This window comes from Ascaphus truei, chromosome 1 (assembly GCF_040206685.1).
Source record: "Ascaphus truei isolate aAscTru1 chromosome 1, aAscTru1.hap1, whole genome shotgun sequence".
Taxonomy (NCBI): Eukaryota; Metazoa; Chordata; class Amphibia; order Anura; family Ascaphidae; genus Ascaphus; species Ascaphus truei.
Window position 1 is genome coordinate 111,938,335 of NC_134483.1, and position 12,668 is coordinate 111,951,002.

The 12,668-nt window shown below is 42.9% G+C and overlaps 1 protein-coding gene across 2 annotated transcripts in view; it reads right to left on the reverse strand.

Moving 5' to 3' along the window:
* The window catches only part of PCSK1 (proprotein convertase subtilisin/kexin type 1), a 69,456-nt gene that overhangs the window by 6,062 nt on the left and 50,726 nt on the right, over window positions 1-12,668 (reverse strand). For both annotated transcript variants that reach the window (XM_075593322.1, XM_075593319.1), the window contains exons 11-12: window positions 2,677-2,834; window positions 1,324-1,457 (exon numbers count right to left, since the gene is read on the reverse strand). In XM_075593322.1, the coding sequence (XP_075449437.1) occupies window positions 1,324-1,457; window positions 2,677-2,834 (292 nt within the window). The remainder of the gene's footprint in view (window positions 1-1,323; window positions 1,458-2,676; window positions 2,835-12,668) is intronic.

A 12,668-nucleotide genomic window follows, 5' to 3' on the forward strand; every position in this document is an offset into this window, starting at 1 on the left:
ATCTCAACATCAACATCATTGCCAGCAAGTAAACCAATAAAAAAGCTACAGTATATGACATGAAACATACTTCTTATTTGCTGGCTTGAGTCATACTGTATGTGAGTCAAAGTGTTGGGATAAATAGAGGCAAATATCAATGTTTAAACAATACTGTATAGTTTTCACAAGTACATAGAAAGTTTCTCACAGGAATCATGGTTAAACAAATGTATAACAACATTTAGAATATTACTGTAGCTTGGCCACCCAGGCAGCAAACGGTTCAAAATAAGAAAGTTAGGATATGAAAGATAGGAAAAGTTATAGCAATTTGAAAGTGGAGCCGAAGCTTTAAAATGTTGCTTTTTCATACAAGTTCCCTCTTTTGCTCTGCGCTTGGGTTAGCAGTTCTCAGCTGTTAGAAACTGATTGTTTGGGCCACGTGTACAGCACCGAAGGCCAGATCCACAGAGCTCCATAAAATCAAGGACTATAACAATGGCATCTTACATAAATTAGTAATGGACGTTATTTTCCCAGAGGTTAGCGTGTATCCACCAAGCCAATGACATGCAAAAACAACAGCCATTGTAAATTTCATCACATTATTGTATTGCAACATTGCATTAGCTTCCAATAACTTAACATTAAGTATTGTATATCGTTAGGTATCTGTATACCTTATTCCGAACGAGACCCTGAAATACATGTTTAATGTGAAAGGAGGAGATAGGAAAGGAGAGGGAAATCACACTATGTTAGTTAAATCATACCTAACTGTAGTGTTACACCAATCCAGACTCTGCAAAACCCCTATTTCAGGGTTTGGATGTTGAGTGCTGCCAAGTTTAGGTATGACCTAATTAACATAATGTCAAGTCCCTGCGTTAACCTTAATGGATATTTGTGGATATGTGTTGTTAAAGGGAACGTCTCTATTGCATATAATTATTACTAACGGCCACTATAGTTAACACAATGCCTTTTCAAGAAGACAACGGGACTTAATGTTACATTAGTGACCTTTTTAGATAGTCGTTAAGGCATACTGTATCGTAACGTTATCTTAGGTTAACATGCTAAATCACTTGCCAGATTTCTGTGGATCTGGCCACAAGAGTTGCAAACTGTAGCATTGCTTAAAAACCGGACACATTGCATTATTTTTGCTGTGTATAATTTTAAGTCAATATACCAATAAATCAATTCTTCTCTGCTTGTACCAGTACCATACAGGGTATATTTAAAGGAGTTAGGGAGGAAAAAGAGCAACATGAACTATAAACATTTTAACCAATATCCTCCTTTCTATTCAAAACACTTCTAGATTTGAAAACTTACCACATCAGTGATTTTTAAAGTCCAGGTTCCTGCAGGATCCTCACCCCAGCTGTGAACAGACATGAAGTCCCAGTTTTTGAAGCCATTGGGGGATGTGTCTCTCACTCTTTCTGTCAAAAGGACTGTACTAGTTCCTGCATATTAAGAATAATGAAATGTGTTTTGGGGATTGTTTTTATAATGCAAAAGGTCATTTTGTTCTATATTATGGGGAGGTTTGTGCCCATCCCCTTCTCGTGTTTTCAGCCAAGCATTAGCTACAGTAAAAGGCTAAGTAGGTAGATGAAACTGACATGAGACAATTACATCAGCTGCACTCAATGCAAAACATGACATCAGTGACATTTTGAACTGTTCTACTTAATGAAATGAAAATCACATTTGTCATAGGACACAAACATAGGCATTTGGAGATCATTACTAAAGAGCTAGAAATTAATAATTTACATCATTTGTGTGGACTAACATAGCATTACTTTTGTGAGTTCATATGATTGAACACATATACCTAAATCACTTATCAATACAACATACAAGTAATGAGTAAATAATAAAAATATATATACACAGAGGCAGAACTAGGGGACTTTTTGAAACCACAACTGCAGTCAATCTTAATCCCTTCAGTCTTCATCTGCGTCGCCCCAAAGGAGGACAGCCTTTGGCGCAGCCGAAGAGCAGCCAAAGGGTATGAGCCGTTTGCTGCCGATCGCTGATGTTTGGTGATATTTTCCAACTCTCACTGTTTATGAAATGTAGGTGAATTTACTGTATAACTCTGTTCATTTAATGTAACCATGTATTGTTATAACTCTGTGGTCAGGACATACTTGAAAACGATAGATAACTCTCAATGTATTATTACTTCCTGGTAAAACATATTATAAAGAAATAAAGGGTTCAGCCAAGATGTATTGGGTTTGGGCAGCATTGGTCAATAAGAAGACATCAGTCAGGGGGAGTGTCGCCATGTTCCTGTCTGGCCTGTGCCCCCTTTACCCTGCACAGAGTCCTTTCACTGGCACTCTGCGGCCTCCATTCCCCAGGGCCTGCCCACCACTTCTGCCAGAAGTAGGGGCCACATTAGATAAACCCGAATATTCTGCCTGGCCGGAAACTTGTGCCAGGGAATAAAAGTTCTTGGAATGTCTGCTGCAAAATGGGGTATACCAGGGTAGTTAAGGCTTGTTAACAGATACTTGCTCCAGGTGCAAAAATACCTAGGTCTGCATCTGTATATGTACTGCATATTACGGAGAACAATGCTTAAGTGGAATGTAACAGAGACAATGAAAATCTAGACTACAACAAAATTTAAAAAAAAGAGTGTATTGGTTTTGCAGTATGTTCTACCTGAAGGTGAGGTGAGCGTAATGTGAAGGTCGCCTCGACGTGTATATTCAATTGTGGCTTCTAGTTGCAAATGTTCCAGGGACCCAACATAATTATCTTGACCTTCACAAGCTTTTGTGGGAATTTCTATTGTTATTTCCCCTTCTGATCGCAGGAATCTGCAAAAATCCACAGGAAGAAAGTAAAAAGTTAGTTAAAAGACTTTTTTTTCCCTATTCGGTCATGAGGATACAAAATAATTGTAATTCCAAAGCAATATAAAAATTTGCCAGTGCATCATATTTGCATTAACTGGAGCAGTGTGAGCAGTATTAATCATTGATTGCAAAGTGTTCTAACAATAGCAAATTACATGATGTACCAAATATTATCATGGTGCCAATTGCAATTCTCTAATAAGCTCTAAAAGAGAAAAAGAAGCTGGATTTAAAGGTGCAATCACACATAGCTGGCGGAAAAAAAAAGGAATTTTTATAAATAATCTAATGATATTATTAGTGTCCTTGAATCACGCTAACTGTGTAAAAAAAAAAAAAAAAGGTTCCGCTTCTTGTAATTCTCTGGAAATTAATTAATAGTTTTAGTTCTTACGGAGTGTTATCAGTTTGTCAGCAAACAAGCAACATCTGACACAAGGAAGTAGTCCGAGGAAATCAAACCCCTTCCAAGTCTCAGCGCAAAAGGTTTAAAAACGAACTTAAACAAATTTCCCTTGTAGTTGACAGTTTATGGTAGAAATGACATCAATTACCAAGATTAATGATCCCTAAATATGTCACTAGGATTAAGCACACTTTGGTCATCGGATGGATTGCACCTTCCAGCATCACAAAAGAAAGGATGGCAAAAGGTGAATAGAGGCAAGAGAGGCAGCAGTTTAGGAAGCATATTTAATTTATTAGAATAAATGGGACTCTATAAAAACATTACCTAGTGTTCTAATTACATTCTCTTCCTTCCCTATGCATTTCTGTAATATTCATATGTAGTAAAAATGCATTAAAAAAAGATTGAAATAGCTCAAATATATCTTGTTGGAGATAATGAAAGAAACGGCAGTGATATTATAAAGAACTGATGTGTTATGTGCTCGATCAACTATTTTGCAGTGAAATTATATTTGTGTCCAATATTTGAGATGCAGCAAAGCACTTCAATCAAATAGATATTTATATTCCATCTAATTATAGTAATGATATGTTACATTGCATTTGATTTGTAATAGTTATTTGGAATTATGAAAGTGTTGACATATATACAGTAACATAGTAATAATGATTTGTTTCTATTCATCTTACTATTAATCTGTGTTATAGTAACACTGTAATGCCTCGCAATATTGAAAAGGAAGCATTGCAGGTTTCATCACAATGAAGCCCTATTGCTGAGTAGAGTTTGAGTAGTGTGATGTTCAAACATAGGTTGGAAGAAGAGGTTCTAACAGATATGTTATAAAAATAAAAGATTGTATTCAATATATTGAATTTGTCTGTAACAAGTGGTATGCCTGTAACATTTCGTTTTTATCAAAGCAACAAAGGAGAAAATTAAAGTTACAGTATTTACATGTGTCTTTATTTCACAACCCACTGCTACAATTTTGCCTTCATGCACCTTCTTATGATATACCTGTAGAGTGTCAATACGAGATGTACAGTACTGTAAGGGACATATAATATTATGTAATATATTGTATCAGTGTGTGTCATTTTAAATGTTGTTAGTGTCAAAAAAAATCTCTAGATCTGAGGTGACGTAAACGTCCATGGTTAATGATCTGTGCCAGATGTATGAAACTGTCTCTTACTTTTGACCCAGGAACAAGCAGAAAATAGTTCAGTACATCATTTTCAGTACATTGATATTGTACGGTACATCATCTGCTAAAACTTATTGGTGGAAATACTTTTTGGAGGGTATGGACTAACATACAATCGCTGTAAAATACCACCCATATTAAGTATAATATTTTTAAAATTTTTGATTTATTATGACAAATGGATGGTCTAAATTAACTTTTTCACGATTCTGTATTTGTGTACTTTTTTCATGATTGCCCTTGTTATCATACAATAACGTGGGCAATAACATCTGTTATATACGTAGTTCAAAAATGACTCAATTTCATTATATTTATGAACTTTAAATGACAAAAATATACAGTAAAATACTTATATATTCTCTTGAAAAGGGGTCATTTAGTTAAACCCTTTGGCCAAAGGGGGTGGGGGGGGGGCACTAACCTCCAAACAGCTGAGACCAGCTGGAAAAAAAGTTAATAAACACACAGAATCCCAGCAAGCTCAAAAAAAAAAAAACATACCACATAATAAATATATATATACAGTGCTCGACAAACCCGGTCGCCAGCTCACCAGCTGCGATCGGATATTGGCTCGTGGCCAGTAACCTTTCCCCTGCTCTGCAAAAAAAAAAATCCCCTGTTCGCCGAGTAGATTTTTGGGTGATTTGTCGACCACTGTATATATATATATATAAATGTCAAAAGGCATGCTACTGAGCGTGGCCAAATGTATACAACAAAAGACAGAAAAGCCCAATGCTACATCCAATATGACAAACATACAGTACACAGTGAAAAACTTATATATTCACTTGAAAAAGGATCATTCGGGGAGGTGGGGTAGTTGCCACAGGGAGGTTGGTTAGGCGTCACCGGTGGTTAGCGGAGGAGGGGGGTTAACCCCTTAATTACTATAGCTGTTACTAACCACTAAGGTGATTATGGGGTTAGTGGCCTTTAGTTTGTTTTTTGATTGTACTGTTGCTGCCCATGGAGGATATGGACGTGGAGGATAGTGATGAGGACGGCCTTTATCCTGGCAGGGGTAAATATAACATTTATTTACGTTATACTGGCTGGATAATGTTTTATTTTTGATTGGCAAATGAGCTCCAGTATTATCCAGATCTGGATATTAGGTATTTTGCCCATTACTGTACTGTATGTGTTGGGGTGGAGGTTTGTTGGGGGTAGAAAGGGTGGGTAGTACGGTGCCTATTCATTGCTATTGGGGTTATCTTTGCTTCCATTGAAGGCATAGGTAACAACACTGGCAATGGGTGTATTGGCTAGTATTGTGTTTTAATTTTTATTGTGGGTAAACGGGGTGAGGGAAGTTGGTATTTGGTCCATGAGGGGTGTTTATGTCTACCTGGTGGGTAGTGGGAGGGGTTAACCCCTTCATTAACTTAGTGGTAGTAACTGCTAAGGTAATTAAAGGGTTAACCCCTCCCGCAACCCTCCCGCAAGGCCTAAACACCCAACACGGGCCCAATACCACCTTCACCCAACCCTGCTACCCTCAATAAACAAGGCACTGGTATTTAACCCCTTCATTGCTTAGCACTTAGCCAATAAGGTAATGAAGCTGCCTGTAAATGTATTTGTAAGAGACGTGTGCAGAGGTACGCAATGGAGACCATTTAAATTGAAACTAAAATTAGGTTTTATTGCGCCTGTCCCTTTAATACAGCAAAACATTAAAAATAAGCCAATGAAAAACCTACTCCGTTTTGGAGAATATCTACACGTGTAGTCCAGCCCTCTCTAACTGGGTGGTTAGCTAAGCTAATTACCAGCCCATAGGGGGCCTGATGAAGCGGATGTGAAACACGTGTTGGGGCGTTTGTGTAAGGAATCCGCTCCTGGCTTTGATTATAGCTTTTGCAGACTTCTGCAGTTGCAAAAGCTTCCTCTGGCAATCAATGGCACATGTGCTGCCTCTCATTGCAGCTTCTGCCCTGTGCTCCATCATTTGAGGAATGCTCACACACCCTCCTCCTGTGATTGGATCTCCGCCCTTTATATCCTGGGCTTTGGCACTGAACCAGTGCCGAGCATAAAATCCTTGGGCGTTACTGTCTCTGCCACAAACCGCCCAGGCCTCTATCCTAGTGTTCTAACCTTCCTAGTTCCTGAGTATCCAGAGGCCTGTTCCTGTCTCCTTTGCTGAAGCGTGGTTAGCCAGCACTGGTACCTGCTGCATTCTCTCCTAGCAGTGGTTACCCTTAATTTCCTGAGGCCTTCTGCTATCTCCATGCAGTGGCCTGCCTTGGACTTCTGTGCTGAAGCATTGGTTTCCCTAACGCTGCCCTGCAGTGTACTTCGGCCAGCCTGCTGTCTCCCCCTGCTGAGACCAGCGTCATGGACGGGCCCGCTCCTCGCGCAGAGGCCACTCCCGCGCTCACGCTCCTAAGCTGAAGCGGGGAACTCCTGTCTGCCTATTGCCGATTCCTTGCTACGACTACGACCACCCGGATGTCTTCTATCCCCACCCTGCTTCGGCCATCGATTGTCCTGTCTTCTCCTACCCCGACTTTGGCTTCAATAACGACGATGCTGCCTTCTCCAATCCTGACCCTGCGATGTACGACTACGAACTGCGCACTCCGGATCAGTCTGCGCGGACTAAGGTCGGTGATTATGTAACCCCACCTCAGCCCCGCGGTCCTGTCCCGGTTTGTGGCGAGCATCGGCGTAACAGTTTGTTTTTCCCTGACTCCCCTGCGGATGGACCCCTCAATTGGAAGATCTTTACCCTTTGGACATTTTACTATCACAGTGTGGCATGGATGGTCTCATGGACTATGGTAACTGATGTGAACTGTTAACCATTGTTGATCCCATACTAACAGTCTCTTTTTGGTACTGTGCCTGGTTTGCCTTGATTATACCAACTGCATTTACGGTGTATGTATATAATAGTGTATTTGACATCAGCATGTATTAGGCAATTTGGTGCATGTGTTATCTATGTTTGTTGTGTGGTTTAATATTTACTAGGGGTGAGGCCGGCCTTGTAGGTTCAAGGGGTTATTGTTAACCCCTTGTTCTACATATATTTTGTGCTTATGGGCTTTTTTCCCCTTGCCTTGGGTTAGGGTCCATCAGTATCTTCATAGGGGATTTCCCCTGTCTGATACATATTCTATCACAGGAGGATGTCAGGGTTTGTTTTAATATTTTTTGTATTTTATGTTTGATTATTTGTGCTGTTAAATAACTCATAATTTTCTTTGATATTTGTTCTGAGTATACTTGAGTGCTGAGTTGTGACGCTTTTCTTTTTCTTTTCATTGTTATATATATAAGTCTGTTTGTAAGACTCCTTGGTGAAGCCAGTTTCCTGAAGTTTGTGGTTCAATACTATATCAACACCGCTGATCGATGAGGAGTCTGTATATATATATAACAGATATATAACAGTCCCATAAGAAAGTCTTATCTGCATCTTGTAGCTGTAGGGGAAGTCATCTCTGCTCTCCTGTGTCCGCACCCTTGTGTGCTATAGCAATATCAGAATCCAGGTTTAGAAATCTTGTCCCATTTGTCTTGCTGTCAGCCTGCAGTCTCTTTGCAGCTCAAGACATCTGTTTGTTCCCCAGGTCAGCCCAGTTGTGGACTAGGGAACTCTCTGGTCTGTCCTTCCTGGGTCAGCTCCAATTGTGAGCTCAGGAATCCTCTTCCTGTGACTCACATGACACTATTTCACAGAGCTCTGATTAGGCAGGTGGAGCTGGTTGATTGCTGGTGTGCAATTTATAGCACACTGCTAGATTAGAGGCGAGTTTTTTAACAGGGATAAGTCCCTGTTACAGTATTTTTTTTTACATAGGATTGAATCGGGGGGTCTCCGGAGCTGGTATTAATGCACATCAGCTCTGGAGACTCCCAGCTTCAATCCAATGCAGAAAAAAAAGTCTAAGTTCTACTTGCAAATCCCATCTCGCCACCTCAAGATAAAATGTGCGAGTAGTTCGCTGGCTGAGAGTTTTACTCAGTTTTACTCAGTTTACTGCTTACCTTGCAGACCTGTGCAGTCCTGGAACACTCCCTCTGGTATCTCCAGCAGCTGTGCTAGCTATAACTGCAGCCCCAGTCTGGGATCAGTCATTAGAGCAATGCTGTCACACGCCCATTCTGCTATTGGTTCGCTGACCTTTAAATACTGCATTCCCACAATGCTTCTCTGCCGAGCATAATTCCCTATGGATGTTACATGTGTTCTGCCACAAGCCATCTGGCTTGTCTCCTGTGTTACTAATGATTTCGCTACGCTCTAGTTCTTAGTTCTCGTCTCTAGTTCCTGGTTCCGGTGGCCTGCTGTTTCTCGATGCAGAGGCCTGAGTTCCTGTTCCTGAAGGCTTGCTGCTTCTCTTTACGCAGAGGCCTGGGTTCTGCCTGCCTGGATTCTGCAACCTGCTGCACTCACCCCTAGCAGAGGTTACTGTTGGGATCCAGTGGCCTGCTGCTCTCTCCCTTCGCAGCGACCAGCTTGGGACTTCTGTGCTGAAGCACTGGTTTAGTGAAAAAGCAAAATGTGTGGTGCTCTAAACGAAAGCCTATAACAAAAAATCACATGACTTGATTGAAGAATCCTGAGGTGTAAACCCCCCAATGGTTTACCAGTGCTGCATGGCGGTGTGCCCACTCCGGTCAACCTTCTCCTTGATGAGACTGGTACCATGGGCCGCGGACGCCATTCGCGCAGAACCCGCTCCCGCCCTGTAGCTATTCCGCTGAAGCGGGATCTACTTGACTACCTGATGCCGAAACTCCACATGGATAACGTTTACCCTGATGTCTCCAATCCTGACCCTGGCTTGTCCACTGACTACGCTGCTATGTACGACTACGAACTGCGCAATCCGGATCCGACTACATGGTCTCAGGTTGGTGATTATATAACCCCACCTCAGCCCCGCGGTCCGGTCCTGGTTTGTGGCGAGCACAACCGTGACAGTATGCTCGGCCACACAAACTCGGACCGCCCTGTGGTGAGGGTTGGTATGTTTCTATCTGAAATCCTGTCCCAGCCTGCGGACCAGTCCCAGTTTGAAAACCAGTATCTGTGCAAAATCCTACCCCTGATTGAAGATCAGTTTATGTATGAAGGTTTAACCCCTTTGCAAAGACAATGCCGTAATGATCTTATTATTAAGGCTTACTGCCTCAAGGACTTGAAACACTCTCTGGCCGCTTGTGTTCGCTCCCCTGGTTCCCCTTTAACCTGGGATAATGTGTACCCTATGGAACTGGCCGACGCCCAAGAGGCACTCTATGCCCTGGCCTTATCATTGGACATTCACGTAGTACAACAGGACGTTCTCTTCATGTTGGCTCAGGCTCAAGATACGCTCCATGTACTTTCCTTAACATTGGACATTTACATAAAAGAACAGGACCCCCTCCTCGCCAGCTATGCTGCTGCTTGGCAGTTCCCCTGTACTGCCAGTCCTGTTTCTAAACCTGTGTGGGTACATCCCTCTCCAAAAAATGACTCATCTGTCCCACTATCACTGCCCCCTAAGGTAGAAGCTGCCACGGTCTCTAGCCCTGATTGCACCTCCCGTTACTTAGACCCCAAGGATATGTCTGCGTTAACTCCTGTCAATCAGACCTGTGAGGTTCCCATGGAGTATACGTGTATTTCCCAAGCCACAGTTATGGCTCTAGTGTCTGAGAATGAACACTGGTTGCCCTCTCTTTCTAACTCAGAATTTCTAAGCTCTGTCCCCAAGGTTATTTCTGTTTTAACCCTTGCTAGTTTGCTCTGTGAGGTCCCCATTTTTAACCCTTGTATTCCGAAGACTAATGTTAGGTCCCTAGGGCCAGAGGCTGAACCCCCTATGGCCCCACTTTCGGAGACTAGCTTCTCTTTCTCTGATTCTCAGGCACAGCCTGACTTAACCCTTGAGGTTTTTCCTGTATTAGCCCCTGCGGGTCAGTCCTATGAGCCTCCTTTGGTAATTCCCTGTTGTTCGCCAGCAAAGTACACGTCCTTGGCTCCAGATAAGGAACTCCTTGTGTCCCCATTTTCAGAGGCAAATCTCCCTCTTTTTGACTCTCAGGTACTACCTGCGTTGACCCCTTAAATCCTTGCTGCCCCCAGGCTAATGCGTCCTTTCTAGCATCAGAGAATGAATCCCCAAGTCTGACAGCAGAGTTTGCACTGAATGCGGAGCCCTTGGTTATTCATTGCTATAATCCCCCTGGTTCAGATCAAGTTTCCGCTGCCGTGCCCCCTGAAACTTCTGCTAAAATACTGGTTCCAGTTAAAAGTATTCAGGAACCGGTTTTTTTCCTAAGCCTGTTCGCAGAATCCCGACTCCCAGGTATTTCGCTGACCCAATCTGTCACTCAGAGAGCTGAGATCCCTGCTTCAGCGCGTAGACCCCTTGTCATGGAATCTGTAGTCGTTTCTGATTTACCAGACACTCCTTACCAAGTACCCACTTCAGAGACCAGCACAGTTGTGGTGCCCTCCTTGTACTGTCTGTGTTCTCCTCTTCTCAAACTCTAGGGTTAAAAGCAAACAGTGGTCATTATGCACCTCCTGAGGCTCATGTTGTTGAGTTCCCAGGAATTTTTGCTGACACACTGCTCCCACTCAAAAGTGATGCTTTTTCATATGTGCTAGCTAGAAGCCAGTACACAGTTTCCCCCCTCTCTGAAATTTTCCTTGTCGGTCCCGCTACTCAGAGAGGTAAAATCCTTCCTTCGGATTCGGAATCTCTTTCCATAGAGGCCGTCCTTGCTTTTGGTCCCACTGATGCCTCTGCCCAAGCAACCCCTCCAGAGATAAGCGTATCTCTCATTAACCCCTTAGTACAGTCAGAGACCACCCTGCCTACATTACAAATTCAGGTGTTTAAATCTGGGCTATTTTGTTTTCCTTCCCTTTAGCACTCAGTCATTTAGCACTGCATCTAAATGTGCTCCAGCAACTGTTGGGTTACTTTGGGCTAAAATTAAAACTCCTGTGTTTAAGGGTACCTTCTTACACATGTCCAGCAAACCTAGAACTTCCGTGATTGATTCTAAGTTACTTACCACTATATCTGATTTTCTCACTAGTCAAACCCAGACACCCACACCACTGACTAGCAGTTCCATTATCAGAATTTTTGCCCTAGTAAACATGCCTATTTCTGATTTTGTCATGACCAATACCCCTGTTGGTAGGGCCCTTGCAGTTTTGGATAAGACTCTTTTTTCTTCTAAGGTTTCTGCTATTAAGAGTTTCCCCGGTTCCAAGTTATCGCTTATTGACTCTCTAACTCCTACCATTACTTCCCCAGTGCCCGTCACTGATTCCCAGGCACCAGCTCCAGACACTAGTTCTCCTCCTACCAGTGTCCCTGCAGTGCCGGACGTCCTTGTTACAGATTCTGTGCCTCCAGCTTCAGACACTAGCTCCCCTCCCTCCGCTTCCCCTGCACTGCCTGATTCGCAAGTTCCAGATATTAAAGCTCCTGAGCCTATTCCAACTCCCACTCCTATGACAAGTACAATGCCCTTGGAGTTCATTGCAGCACGTAGTCCGCCCCATGCGGTTGTTCAAATTTCTGCAAGTACCTGTATACCTTCCCCGGACTCTGGTGCCATATCTGAAGTAACCCTTGCCGCGCTCCAAATTCCCGGTGCGGGAGGGCAGTTTCTTTTCACTGACCGTTCTGTGGCCCCTGAAGTACCTCAGTATGACTTTAACTATGGAGGTTCTCTCCCTATTGTCTCTAGAACTCTACACGCTGCATTGGACTCTGTGATCTCCACTTCCCAGACTATACTGTCTCTCACTGAGCGTTCTACAGTATCTGGGAGCTCCACTACTGATTGCTTCTCTGCCTCTGCTTACCCATGGCTATCCCTCTTGGAACCTTCTGTTGCTCCTGTTATTTCCTCTGTGTTGGAAATACTCAGTACGTACCCCAAGATTTTGGACCCTGAGCCTGGTTTACTGCTTACCTTGTCATCTTCTATACCAATACCTGGCAATGCACCCACCCACCCTATACCCTCGCTGACCACTACCTGGAAAACCTCTGGAGGAGAAGACCCTCTCAAATTTGTATGTGCAGATTTCAGCAAAGACTTTGTCTGTCTAGAGGCTCGCCCTGGTACACTCGATCAACTATCGGTGCCTCTTGTCCTGAACTCTGGTACCAGTACTAGGGACTGGGCTCCC